The 13,580-nt window shown below is 40.3% G+C and overlaps 1 protein-coding gene across 3 annotated transcripts in view; it reads right to left on the reverse strand.

Moving 5' to 3' along the window:
• DTNBP1 (dystrobrevin binding protein 1) overlaps positions 1–13,580 on the reverse strand; it is a 130,027-nt gene that overhangs the window by 87,855 nt on the left and 28,592 nt on the right. For all 3 annotated transcript variants that reach the window (XM_040645073.1, XM_040645074.1, XM_040645072.1), the window contains exon 5: positions 8,629–8,761. In XM_040645073.1, the coding sequence (XP_040501007.1) occupies positions 8,629–8,761 (133 nt within the window). The remainder of the gene's footprint in view (positions 1–8,628; positions 8,762–13,580) is intronic.

Genomic DNA, 13,580 nt, shown 5'->3' on the forward strand with positions numbered 1-13,580 from the left:
AGAGCTAATGAGGCCAGGAGCTTGAACGAAATGACTTGATACCTAGGCAGACCAATTAATTTCTTATGGAGAGAAATTCTCTTCTAGATACATACTAAACTTGCCACCCTAGTTCATTCTTGTGTTGATAAAATGGTGACCAAGTAAAACATGTGACTGGTTTAGTACCAACCTGGAACTACTACTAAGAAACAAACCGTACGCACTTCTGAACTGGCCGACAACATCGTGTTCTTGTGTTTCTGAATGGCAAATCTAGATCTGAAATGCTTGGGAGACTCAGTGGCCATTTTATTGCTATCACCAAATTAGTATTTATGTTTTCTCCTTTTAGAAACTTAAAGGTTCCGAGTACTTCAAGAATCCAGTTTAGGGGCACCTGGGTGGCTCAGTCAGTTAAGCGTCTGCCTTCAGCTCAGGTCATGATCTCAGGGTCCTGGGATTGAGCCGCACATCGGGCTCCCTGCTCAGTGGGAAGTCTGCTTTAGATTCTCTCTCCCTCTGTTCCTTCCCCCTGCTCGTGCCCTCCCTCAAATAAATAAATAAAATCTTAAAAAAAAAAAAAAAAAAAGAATCCAGTTTAACACCTTAACTTAGTATTCAGAAACCTATCACCCCCCAGGGCCCACCACCTACTTTTCCAATCTCACTCCCACTTTCCTTCAGGACCACTCACCACTCTAAGACAACTCGGGCACCTTCCTGCCTCTCTGACCCTGTCTAGGCCTGAGGTGCCTCTGCTTGCCTGCCTTCCCTCTTCTGCGCTTCCGTGCACCTTTGAACCTCACACAGAGCTTATACTCTGATATTATACAACTATTTGCATATTCTGGAATATTCTCTCTCAGGAATCAGTAAGGGTCTTTTTTTTTTTTTTTTAAAGATTTTATTTATTTATTCGACAGGACAGAGACAGCCAGTGAGAGAGGGAACACAAGCAGGGGGAGTGGGAGAGGAAGAAGCAGGCTCCTAGCGGAGGAGCCTGATGTGGGGCTCGATCCCAGAACGCCGGGATCACGCCCTGAGCCGAAGGCAGACGCTCAACCGCTGTGCCACCCAGGCGCCCCAGGAATCAGTAAGGGTCTTAAGGGTAATAACTGTATGTTTGCATCTTTGTATCCCCTAATACATAGTCTACTGAATTTAACTAAGAATGACTATCCCACTAAAACATCAAATAATAACCAAAAAAGCAAACTTAAGTATTAGGCGGTTATGCTAAATTTTGTAAAAGGATAAATTAAACATGGGAAGGGAAGTTAGAAAACATTAGGCAACATGATGGTACTTTGTTCTTAGTATGTCAGACCAGGCTCCTTTATCAGTAAGTTACAGTAGCAGAAGCAATGGAAATTTTCCATCTTCATGCTTAACTAGCTCGAAATCGGTAATCAAATATAGAAGAACTATATTGACAAAAATAAAGTTTCTTCCATTTTTACATTAAAAACTTTTTAAAAATCCCTTTAAATAATTATAAGCAGATGGATGATGTGTACTCTGAATATTTTAAATTGCATTTAAATGGCAGAAATTGAATGCCCCTGTCACATCCTGCTCATTTCCCATTACAAACTGAATCGCATGTATGAGTAAAGTTGCTAACCAAACTCAGAACACATGTACATAAACACTAGCAGGGCTCCACAGACACCTTCACAAGAAGCTCAAACTTGACCATTCTGCTCGCTATAACAACAGCATACGTCTCATTTAGGGATCAGTGGAAAAGATGGGTGGAATTTTATTGTGAAAAGCCATTTGGGAATGCCTGACAGCTGTGCAGCGAAGAGCTTCACAAATCTTTATGAGAAGACCATCCCAGAGGAAGAGCGATTCTGCTTGGAATTTTTCTTTGTGCCATTTGTTTGAAATCCGTATTATCTGTAGTGTAACCGCTCATATATGAAGAATGGGTGGCGCACTAAAATTATTTCATACTTAATGAGTACTTTTCTAACAAAACAATGAGCCTCGAGGGAGAAAGAAATCTTTGGTTTCGAACCCAGAGGTCACAGAGGCCAGGTACTAAAAGGCTTGAAAGATTCTTCAAATGCTTACATTACCCTTTTATGTAATAAGATAATACAGCAATGATGGTGTGGTAACAAGGAACCTGAAGAAATGCATTAACTTGCAGGCGCCGTTATGGAACAAACGAGATCTGTGTGGCACGTGAAAAGGTGTCTAAAGAGAGTTAATGTGCCTCTTGAAGAGTCTAATCCCAGAAAGTAACCTGAACAATAAAATACTCTAGTTCACGAAACACCTGTGGCTGTGGCAGTCTCCCTGCTAGACGCTCTCAAATTCCATAACGACAGCAAAACAACGATGTATCAGGTTAGGTCAGATCAAAAGAAAGATCCGAACTCAGTCTATGGCTTTCACCCTTACAGTACTCTGTTATCTAAGAATTCACAGATTCTTCTGTTCTGGGAGAAGAGAACAGTCTTTTCAAAGTAGGTCACTTAAAATAAACTAAGCAAGAGCAAAAACTCCGAAGAGCCCTTGATAGGCTAAACTTCAATAAAGGAACAGGGTTAGGCTACCCTCTAGTGGAAGTTCAAGAGAATTCAATACTTTTCACACATTTTACCAGTTTTACGATAAAATGCACACTGTGGTTTTTTCGGAAGAAGGACGTGTATAGAAATTGGTTGACAACCTTCCTTTTTTTTTTTCTTATCCCCGCTCTAGCAATGTTCAGAATACAACACTGTTCATCTACCACATTTCATGCTGCGGCTTTGCATTCTACCTAATCTTACAGGACAAGCTCAACTGTGTAACATCCATCCAAACCCTTCTGTCAAAGAACAGTGGTTTTGTAAATTTGCAAAGGCTACAGAGACTTCCACTAGAATGCCGCCATCTTGATGGCAGGTACCCGGTCCTGCTCGGCGTTGTAGTCCCCAAGCCTACAGAGGGCCCATGACACACAGTAGATATCTCATTAGGTACTAAGCACTGAGCTGAGTGCTCTATGCACATCTGCCATCTCATTCAACCCTCCAACTACCCTCTGAGGCAGGAACTCTCATCCTCTTTGTGCAAAGACACAAGCTTGGAGCAGTCAAGAAGCCTGCATGGAGTCTCACAGGAAGTTGTGGAACTGGGATCCAAACTCAGGTGTGAGAGGAATCCACAGCCCTTATTCTCTAGTTTCCATAGTATCTTCATCATTTTTTTTAAATGTCAAACTACCAGTAATTATCTATTACACAGGCTTATGTAAGATGAATGGATCACACTCCATTTGAAGAAAAAAAAAATGAAGGGATTATCCAGTATTACTTCACAATTCCTGGGGGATTATGTAATCAGGAGTCATATTTATTAAGCCATAGGATAAGGCAGCTAAAAGCATCATCAAAGGTTCAGACTGCTCACATCATGTAAGTCCTTGACTGTGTAATAAGGGCAGACAGTCTAAAGGGCAGAGCAAGACTAAAAAGGACGCGTAGCCCGGGAGATGGCGGGACTGACTGGATATGGTATTAGATCTGACAGGGAAAGAGCACAAAGTTCAAAGAAGTTAGGGGAATCCTGTGACTTCATACACATCAGTACTACTTCTAGTTTTTAAAATTTTTTAAATTATTGCTTGACTATTTAAGCCTTATAATATTACATCAAAGTATTCAGGAGATAAGAGATATTCCTAGGCTGCCAAAAAATAAAAGAATCTGGTAGTATATGAGCAAATATTTAAAACACTGGTTCCACTACCTAGGAATGAGACATAAACTCCTTAAAATGAATTCATAAACTATACCAATGATACAGATATATGTTTATATGACCTACCCCACCAAATCTGGCTTTATAGTATTTTCCTATTGTAAAGAATATCAGCACCGGTCCAAGATGTTTAAGTTGCTTACCTAAAATCTCAACTCAAAACACCTCTCTATGGGGCTTACTCTAAGTCACCAGATATGAGGTCTTCAGACTTCCAGTTCTGACTATCTGTCCTACAGTGAGTCATTCATTACTAAGTATAAATATCAGACAAATAACAGCAATACAATGAAACCAAAGGTAGCATGCGTTTCAAATGCTAATGGTAACTCAGACTGGCAATACATATGAGAACCACCTAGATTTTAGAGGTATCTTTTAAGGCAACAGAATTAGCTCTTCAAAAAGAGCTCCATACGAGCATACCTCGTTTAATTGTGCTTCACAGATACTGTGTTTTTTTACAGATTCAAAGGTTGTGGCCACCCTGTACTGAGCAAGTTTATTGGTGCCGATTTTCCAACAGCATTTGTTCACTGCATGTCTCTATGTCACATTTTGGTAATTCTCACGATATTTCAAACTTTATTATTACTGTGGTGATGTGTGATCAGTAATCTTTGATGTTACTACTGTCATTGTTCTGGGATGCCATGAACCACACCCGTAAAAGACAGCTAACTTAACTGATAAATATTGTGTGTATGTTCTGACGCCCTACCAACGGGCTGTTCCCCCATCTCTCTCCCTCTCCTGGAGCCTCCCTAGTCCCTGAGACACAACAATACTGAAATGAGGCCAGTTAATAACTGTACATTGGCCTTTAAGTGTTTAGGTGAAAGGCAGAGTCACACGTCTCTCATTTTAAATCAAAAGCTAGGAATGATTAAGCTCAGGGAGGAAGGCATGTTGAGAGCTGAGATAGGTTGAAAGCCAGGCCTTTTGCACCAAGCAGTTAGCCAAGCTGTGAATGCAAAGAGAAAGTTCTTAAAGGAAATAAAAAGTACTACTCTAATGAACCCAAGAATGACAAGAAAGCAAAACAGTCATATTGCCAACATGGAGAAAGTTTGAGTGGTCCGGACAGAAGATCAAACCAGTCACAGCATCCCTTAAGCCAAAGTCTAATCCAGAGCCAAGCCCTGATTCTCTTCAGTTCTGTGAAGGCTGAGAGAGGTGAGGAGGCTGCAGAAGGAAAGTCTGAAGCTGGCAGAGGTTGGTTCATGAGGTTTAAGGAAAGAAAGCATCTCTAGAACACCAAGTGCAAGGTGAGGCAGCAAGTGCTGATGGAGAAGCTGCAGCAAGTTCTCCAGAAGATCGAGCTGAGAGAGTTAGTGAAGGTAGCTGCACAAAACAACAGATTTTCAACGTAGATGACGCAGCCTTCTACTGGAAGAAGACGCCAACGAGGACTTCCGTAGCTGGAGAGGAGACGTCAATGCCTGACTTTCAAAGGACAGGCTGACTCTCTTGTTAGGGCCTAACGCAGCTGCTGACTTGAAGTTGAAGCCAGTGCTCATTCACCATTCCGAAAATCCTCAGGCCCTTAAGAACGATGCTAGATCTACCCTGCCTGTGCTCTGTAAATGGAACAACAAAGCTGATGACAGCACATCTGTTTACCACATGGTTGACTCTTTTAAGCCCACTGTTGAGACCTACTGCTCAGGAAAAAAGATTCCTTTCAAAATATGACTGCTCATCCACAATGCACCTGGTCACCCAAGAGCTGGTGGAGAAGGACTACGAGATATATGTTGTTCTCATGCCTGCTGACACAGCATCCATTCTGGGGCTCATGGATCAAGGAGTCATTTCAACCTTCAAGTCTTATTATTTAAGAAATACATTTTGTAAGACTAGAGTTGCCATAAATAGTAATTCCAGGACAAAGCAAATTGGAAATCTTCCAGAAAGAACTCATCATTCTAGATTCCACTAAGAACATTCATGATTCATGGGAAGAGGTCAAAATATCAACACGAACAGGAGTTTGGAAGAAGTTGATTCCCACCCTCAGGGATGACTCTGAGGGGTTCAAGATATCAATGGAGGAAGTGGAAACAGCAAGAGAACTAGAGTCAGAAGTGGAGCCTGGAGATGGGACTGAGCTGCTGCCCTCTCATGATCAAACCTCACGAGAAAAGGCTTGTTATGGATGAGCAAAGAAAGTGGTTTCCTGAGATGGGAGCTTCTCATCCCATCTGATGGTGATGATGCCATGAAGACTATTGGAATGACAATGAAGGATTCAGAATATGACATAAACTTAGGATCGAGCAGCGGCAGGGTTTGAGAGGATTGACTCCAATTCTGAAAGAAGCTCGACTGTCGGTAAAATGCTATCAAACAGCATCACAAGCTACAGAGAAATCATTCATGAAAGTCTGAGTCAATCGATGAGGCAAACTTCATTACTGTCTTATTCTAAGAACTTGCCACAGCCACCCCACCTTCAGCAACCAGCACCCTGACCGGTCAGCCGCCAGCAACATGGACGCAAGACCTTCCACCAGCAGAAAGATTACAACTCACTGGAAGTTCAGGTGACGGTTAGCACTGTTTAGCAATGAAGTATTTTTAAGATCTTTTTTTTTAAAGGGAAGGGCAGAGGGAGAGGGAGAGAAAATGTCAAGAAGACTCCATACTGACCACAGAGCCTGATGCAGGGCTCGATCCCAGGACCCTGAGATCACGACCTGAGCTGAAAGCAAGAGTCAGGCACCCAACTGACTGCGCCACCCAGGTGCCCCAGCAATGAAGTGTTTTCTAATTAAGGTACATACATTTTTTTAGACATATGCTATTACACACTTAACAGACTACAGTATAGTATAAACTAATTTTTATATGCGCTGGGAAACCAAAAAATTCATTTGACTCACTTGATTGCAATATCTGCTTTGCTGCAGTGGTCTGGAACCAAACCCACAACATCTGAGGTAGGCCTGCATGTTCTATTTTAAGAAAGACTTATATAAACTGCATTTCCCAAGCAGAATTAACTAGGAGAATAATTAGAATTGCAGCAAAAATGCATTTAATCAGTAAACTGATATCCAACAAAGAACATCTATCAACACAGTTTACTCCCAACTAGGAAAAAAAGAAGGGAGGCTTTCCTATCTGCAAAGAAATACACAACCAATTTAAAGCAAATGACTCAGACAGATGCAGGAAGAGAAGCCAAAATAAAGTGGCTACAAAGAAAATCCCAAATGTCTGGGGGGCTGTTTCTCTAGTTAGCTATCAAAGGCCTGACAAGGTCATTACTATACCCGCAAGGGGGAAGTGAGGCAGAGGGCGACCACAGCTATTTTACATTTCTCTTAAGAGCCAGAATCTCTTGTTCCAGCCGCGTTTTCAGAAGTAACAGAACAGTGACACCAGGAGATACTTGTAACAGCCAGGGCTTTCAGAATACAGTTCACGAGGGGCCCCTGGGTGGTGCAGTCAGTTAAGTGTCCCACTCTTGATTTTGGCTCAGGTGGTGATCTCAGGTCCCGCACTGGGCTCCGCGCTCAGCTTGACGTTCTTTCTCCCTCTCCTTCTGCCCCTCCTGCTCATGCTCTCTCAAATAAATAATAAAATAAATCTTAAAAAAAAGAAAAGAACATACAGTTCATGAGGCTATTGATAGCTGCCATCCTGTCTCATCCCCCACTGAGGACATGATCCCTGTGACTGGGATCCTGGATCCACATCTTATTAACAGTCTCTCTGAGCCTTACTTTCCTTAGCTGAAAAATGGGATAATAATAGTTACTTTTAAAGGGTTCATGTGAGGATTAAAGATAATGTTTGCAAAGCACCTCATGGTCTCTGACCTATGACAGGTGCTATGAATGTTAGCTACTGTTATCAGCAACAGCATTCCAAATACCATTCAGGTGCATTTTATCCAGACACACACAAAAAACTGTTTTACGTACTAATTACTGGCTCTGTCAATCATTTTTGCTTTGCTTAAGAAGGGTAATACTGAAAAACAGAAAGAGATGATAGGTATCCGTACCTTCGTACCTGTAAGACCGAATCAGGTTACTGGCCCGGGGAAGTGTATCTCCCATGTAGGTACTCCTACCTCTTACACTTCACTAAGATCTTAAGCTTGGTCAGAAAAGAGTGAGCCACGCTATTATCCTATCATGTGGCACCATCAAACATAAAAGGGAATTTTTTACTATAAACCCAAGAAACAGAATATCAGCATAATTCATTCCAATGAAGAAAACAAAAGAATATGAACTTCCATAGATAAAAATTTAGCCAAACGGGCACCCTCATTTACCTGGATTTGTTTTCTCTCTCAAGTGTTCAAGGAGGGAAAAAAAACACATTTCAAGATACAAAGCTCTAAGCAGACCTAATTTTTAAAGCAATAACTCCCAGAGTACATTCTACAACCAGGACAAAGTCACTATAACCCCTTTTATTTTATATATTTGTACTTTTTAAAGTAGGCTCCATGCAGAGCATGGAGCCCAATGTGGGGCTCAAACTCACAACCTGAGCTGAGATCAAGAGTCGGACTAACTGAGCCACGCAGGCGCCCCTATATATTTATGCTTTTAAACTGAGATCTAATGTCACACACACAACCCTGAGTCACCCTAAGAACCAACAAATTATAATTGTGTTTCCGGAGCTGAACTGAGGCAGTAAAGGTTAGTGGTGTATTTTACAAATAATTCCTATACTTTAAAACTATTTCCTGCCCAATCCTCTGCTAGTCAGACATGAAATTAACTATAAGTCACCCTTTTACAAAAAATCATTTAACCAGGAATTTCACGCATTCTTAGAGGGCTCTGAATTTCTATCCAGTTCAGTCCAAATTATTCTCATTCCTAAAAGTAACACGCCGATAACAAACATCAAACTCACTCAGATTTGCTGTCATGGATTCCAAATCTGCTAATAAGCCAGGAAGCTGCTGGAGCTGCTCCTGTAACGCGACCAGGCTCGTCCTCTTCCTCTCCCAGTGCGCTGACAGCATAACCACCTCGCTGTCCACCAGCTGCAAGAGAGGAGCAAAGTAAAGGCAGAGTTCAGGCACAAGGAGATGACAGTCAGCAGAATGGGAGTTACTCAATGTTCTCTTTTAAACCCTCTCCTGAGGATCCCCAACAGGACACCCCAGAGAAAACTCGAGTTGTTTTCTTTCTTAGAAAAGCACCAACTTAACATTCAGTGCAGAAAACCTCAAATTACCGCTTGTCTCACTGCATTTTAACCCGGAGAAGAGAAAGTTCAGAAATGACCTTAGAAATCACTTCTAAGTATACCCTGTTTTTAAGTAAACCATGTATTTGAAAACCCAAATCTAGAAAAAATAAATCAAAAACCCGACACTAACAACCGAAAAGAAAACAAAAACAACCCAAACCACAATTACCAGATAATTATTTGCTTTACAAAAGGACTTTTTTGAACAGAAAAGTTACTGAATGCATTTAGAATATATATGGTTCAATCTATATTTAAACAGGAACACACTGCATAAAGTAAGGTAAGCTTGTATGTGAAGGAATTGAGGCAAGTGATGGATTCCAGAAAAAAGGAGAAAAGCACTTATGTTAACAAAGACGGAATTCAGATGTAAAGGGCTCCTAATAGCAGGGCTGTGACATACTAGACTGGCCCGAAAGACTGCTAACTTCTTTTAGTGAAGACTGTACAGAAAATGACAGACATCAGGTTCTCCCAGACAATTTTGTTTTGGTCTTAACATGGTGGGAGGGAAAGGGCTTAGAATAAGATTGGGAAGGAGCAGGGAGAGGTCATCTTTTGAAAACTCCACCAGTGATAAGCAAGAATTGTGAAAGATAACCACAGGAGTACAATAAATGCAAAGACTGCAAAACTCATTATATAACAGAAGAAAATGCATTTGAATTCTATCTGTAAATCAGAGTTCACAGTTAAGTTAAAAAAAAAAAAAAGACAATTTACACATCCCAAGAGTAAGATTTTTCAGGAGTTAGAACATGAATACAACAAATTCTTTTTTTTAAGACTTTTTTTTTTAAGATTTTATGTATTTGAGAGAGTGAGAGAGCACGTGCACATGTGCGCACACAAGCGGGGGGGGGGGCAGAGGGACAAGCGGGGCTTGATTCCAGGACCCTGAGAGCATGACCTGAGCCGAAATCAAGAGTCAGATGCTTAACTGACTGAGCCACCCAGGCACCCCTGAATACACCAAATTCTTACTGAATCCCACTAAGGTAACAAAGAACTTTAGAGAAATAAAAGTATCAAAATTAGATGCAAAATTATTTGTATGTGGTGCGAGATTGCTTCGGTTTCTACATTTTAATATTCTAGAAATTCCCAACATGGCAACAAAAGAACTATGCTCCGACAGAGAGGTTAAAAGCCTCCTGATTTCCTTACTGTGTTTCCTGGCTCGCACACCTCCCCACTACCTTCCGGCCCACACTGGAGAGAAGACCACATCATCTCTCCCAGACAAGCCTCCACTGAGCTTTACTCAAGCCGCACTGCTCGTTAATTCTGTATACTTAAAAATGCCTATCGCCAACCAGTTTTATAAAGATGTCTAAGAGTAGTTTAAGAAATGCTGAGCAATGCTAACATATCTAGCTGTGCAATAGTAAGGAAACTAAGGCTTGACACAAGGATCTGCATTCATAAAATTCATCTGTACAAACTTCTACTGACCGACCACTCCCTGTCTGCCAGGCACTGTTCAGGCTATGGAGATGTAATGGTGAATGAAACAAAACAGATCCTGCCCACTTGCTTATACCCTCGCAGCAGGCCTCCCAACTCCTCTTAGCTTCAGTTTTTAAACTCAAAAGAAGAAAAAAATAATTCCTATATCACAGCGTTGATGTGAGGATAAATACAATATATTTTTCCTGGTACATGGTGTGTTTTTTTGTAAAGTCAGTTAAATCTTAACTATCCTGGTTAATTTGGAAAATCGAGAACGATTTTTGATATTAACCATCTCTCACTGAAAACTGAAGTACAACATAAACATTAAAACAACTATGATCTAGTTCATAACTTCCACAAAACTGAAAATTATATTCTCAATACGGGATAGAAGCAGCACATATATAGAAAAAGATGTAAGAATACAGTAAAATGCCATTTTTATTTAAAAGAATGAGAGATTGAATGGATTCTCAGAAATCATTATCAATAATTATGCAATAATACTAAAAACACTTTGAGCATTTTCTGTGTGCCAAGCCCTATGCTGAGCAATTTATGTACATTATCTTGTTTAGACCACACAGCAACCTTATAAACTAAGCACTGTTATCACCTCCATTTTACAGGTGAAGACCCGCAGGTGTAATGAAGTTATGCCTCTTTCCCAAAGGCCACAATGGACTGAGATCAATCCCACAGAATCTGACACTAAAGTCCAGGCCCTCAATCAATATTGTAGGGACTGCGCTATAGGGTTGTATGAAAGGAAGACGTGAGAAGCTAGCAGAAGAAAATAGTCTAAAAAACTATTCTTAAACTTTACTTAATGATAAGAAATGATCCATCACAAGAAGGCCAATTTTTCCATAATTCTGAATATATAGATCAAACACCAGGAAACCAAATTTAAGCAGTAAGACAAACCCACGGTGCTTTATTCCAAAATTCCTTCTGGTGGACACTGAAGCAGGAGCATGAAAACAAAAGGAGGAGACTACCGAACTCAACAGTTCAGTGTTTGGGGGTACAGAATTCCATGTGATTTCCAAACAACTTCGTATGATAAGCAGGGTAAATGGTGTTATGCATTTTAAAGATGAGAAACTAACAATAGAGAAACTAAGTTAGGTGCCCAAGTTCAAACGGACTAGTGCAGAAACTAGGATTTCTAACACCCGGTTCAGTGAACTTTCTACCACAGCCAGAGGAGAACCACGCTGGAGCATGTCTTGTATGACCAGTTTCACTTCAAACTGCTCAACCATGAATCTTAAGAGTTCAATCCGAAGGCAAGCAAGTGTTTCACAATAATGGTAATTAGAAGCAAATAACGCACTGGAAGTCTGACTTTTACAAACTGCCCTCAGAGTCTAGCCCCTAAAGTCACTATTAACTATTCATTTATATATTGCTACGTAGGAAAAAAAAAGTCAAAGAACTTGTAAACAAACAAACAAAAACCAATGTAGAAAAAGCCTAAAGTTACACTGACCACAAATGTTCATTTCTAAGATACCATCTGAATTTTAAGACTAGATAGTAAGAATTAGCTTTAAAGTAGATGAGTATAAAATAATTTGTCAAAAAAAAATGAATGGTTCTTAGTATATTTGCCCCGGCAAGTTGTCTGGTTAAAGGGCACCAAAGACACATGAGAACAGTCTGACAAAATCAATTCATCATAGGTTTAACACTATGCATATTAAAGATTTGCATTTTAAATATTTACGTATGTCTCAACAATACATCAGAAAATAAATTTTCACTTTTTTTTTTAAGATTTATTTGTAAAAATCTGGAAGAAATGGATGCATTTCTAGAAACTATAAACTACCAAGACTGAAGCAGGAAGAAATAGAAAACCTGAACAAACCCAAAACCAGCAAAGAAACTGAAGCAGTAATCAAAAATCTCCAATTAGAGTCCAGGGCCAGATGGCTTCCCAGGGGAATTCTACCAAACGTTTAAAGAAGAATTAACACCTGTTTCAAAAAATAGAAAACTTCCAAACTTGTTCTATGAGGCCAGGATTACCTTAATCCCAAAACCAGATAAAGATCCCACCAAAAAGGAAAATTACAGACCAATATCCCTGAGGAACATGGATGCCAAAATTCTCACCAACATGCTACCCAACAGGATCCAACAGTACATTAAAAAGATTATTCACCACGACCACGCAGGATTTATTCCTGGGCTGCAAGGGTGGTTCAACATCTGTAAATCAATCAATGTGATGCACGACATTAATAAAAGAAAGGACAGAACCATATGATCCTCTCAACAGATGCAGAAAAAGCCTGTGACAAAGTACAGCACCCTTTCTTGATTAAAACTTTCCACAGTGTAGGATGGCGCAGTCATTAAGCGTCTGCCTTCGGCTCAGGGCGTGATCCCCGCGTTATGGGATTGAGCCCCACATCAGGCTCCTCTGCTATGAGCCTGCTTCTTCCTCTCCCACTCCCCCTGCTTGTGTTCCCTCTCTTGCTGGCTGTCTCTCTCTCTGTCAAATAAATAAATAAAATCTTAAAAAAAAAAAAAAACTTTCCACAGTGTAGGGATAGAGGGAACATACCTTAATACCATAACAGCCATATATGAAAAGCCCACAGCGAATATCACTTTCAACGGGGAAAGACAAAGCTTCTACCCTTAAGGTCAGGAACATGACAGGGATGTCCGCTATCACTACTGCTGTTCAACATAGTACTAGAATGCCTAGCCTCAGCAATCAGACAACAAAAAGAAATAAAAGGCATCCAAATTGGCAAAGATGTTGTCAAACTCTCACTCTTTGCAGATGACATGATACTCCATGTGGAGAACACAAAAGACTCCACCCCAAAATTGCCAGAACTCATACAGGAATTCAGCAAAGTTGCAGGATATAAAATCAATGCACAGAAATCAGCTGCATTTCTATACACTAACAATGAGACAGAAGAAAGAGAAATTAAGGAATCGATCCCATTTACAATAGCACCAAAACCCATAAGATATCTAGGAATAAAAGTAACCAAAGAGGCAAAGGATCTGTACTCAGAAAACTACAGAACATTCATGAAAGAAATTGAGGAAGACACAAAGAAATGGAAAAACGTTCCATGTTCATGGATTGGAAGAACAAATATTGTTAAAATGTCTATGCT

This window comes from Ursus maritimus, unplaced genomic scaffold (genome assembly GCF_017311325.1).
Source record: "Ursus maritimus isolate PB19 unplaced genomic scaffold, ASM1731132v1 scaffold_30, whole genome shotgun sequence".
Taxonomy (NCBI): domain Eukaryota; kingdom Metazoa; phylum Chordata; class Mammalia; order Carnivora; family Ursidae; genus Ursus; species Ursus maritimus.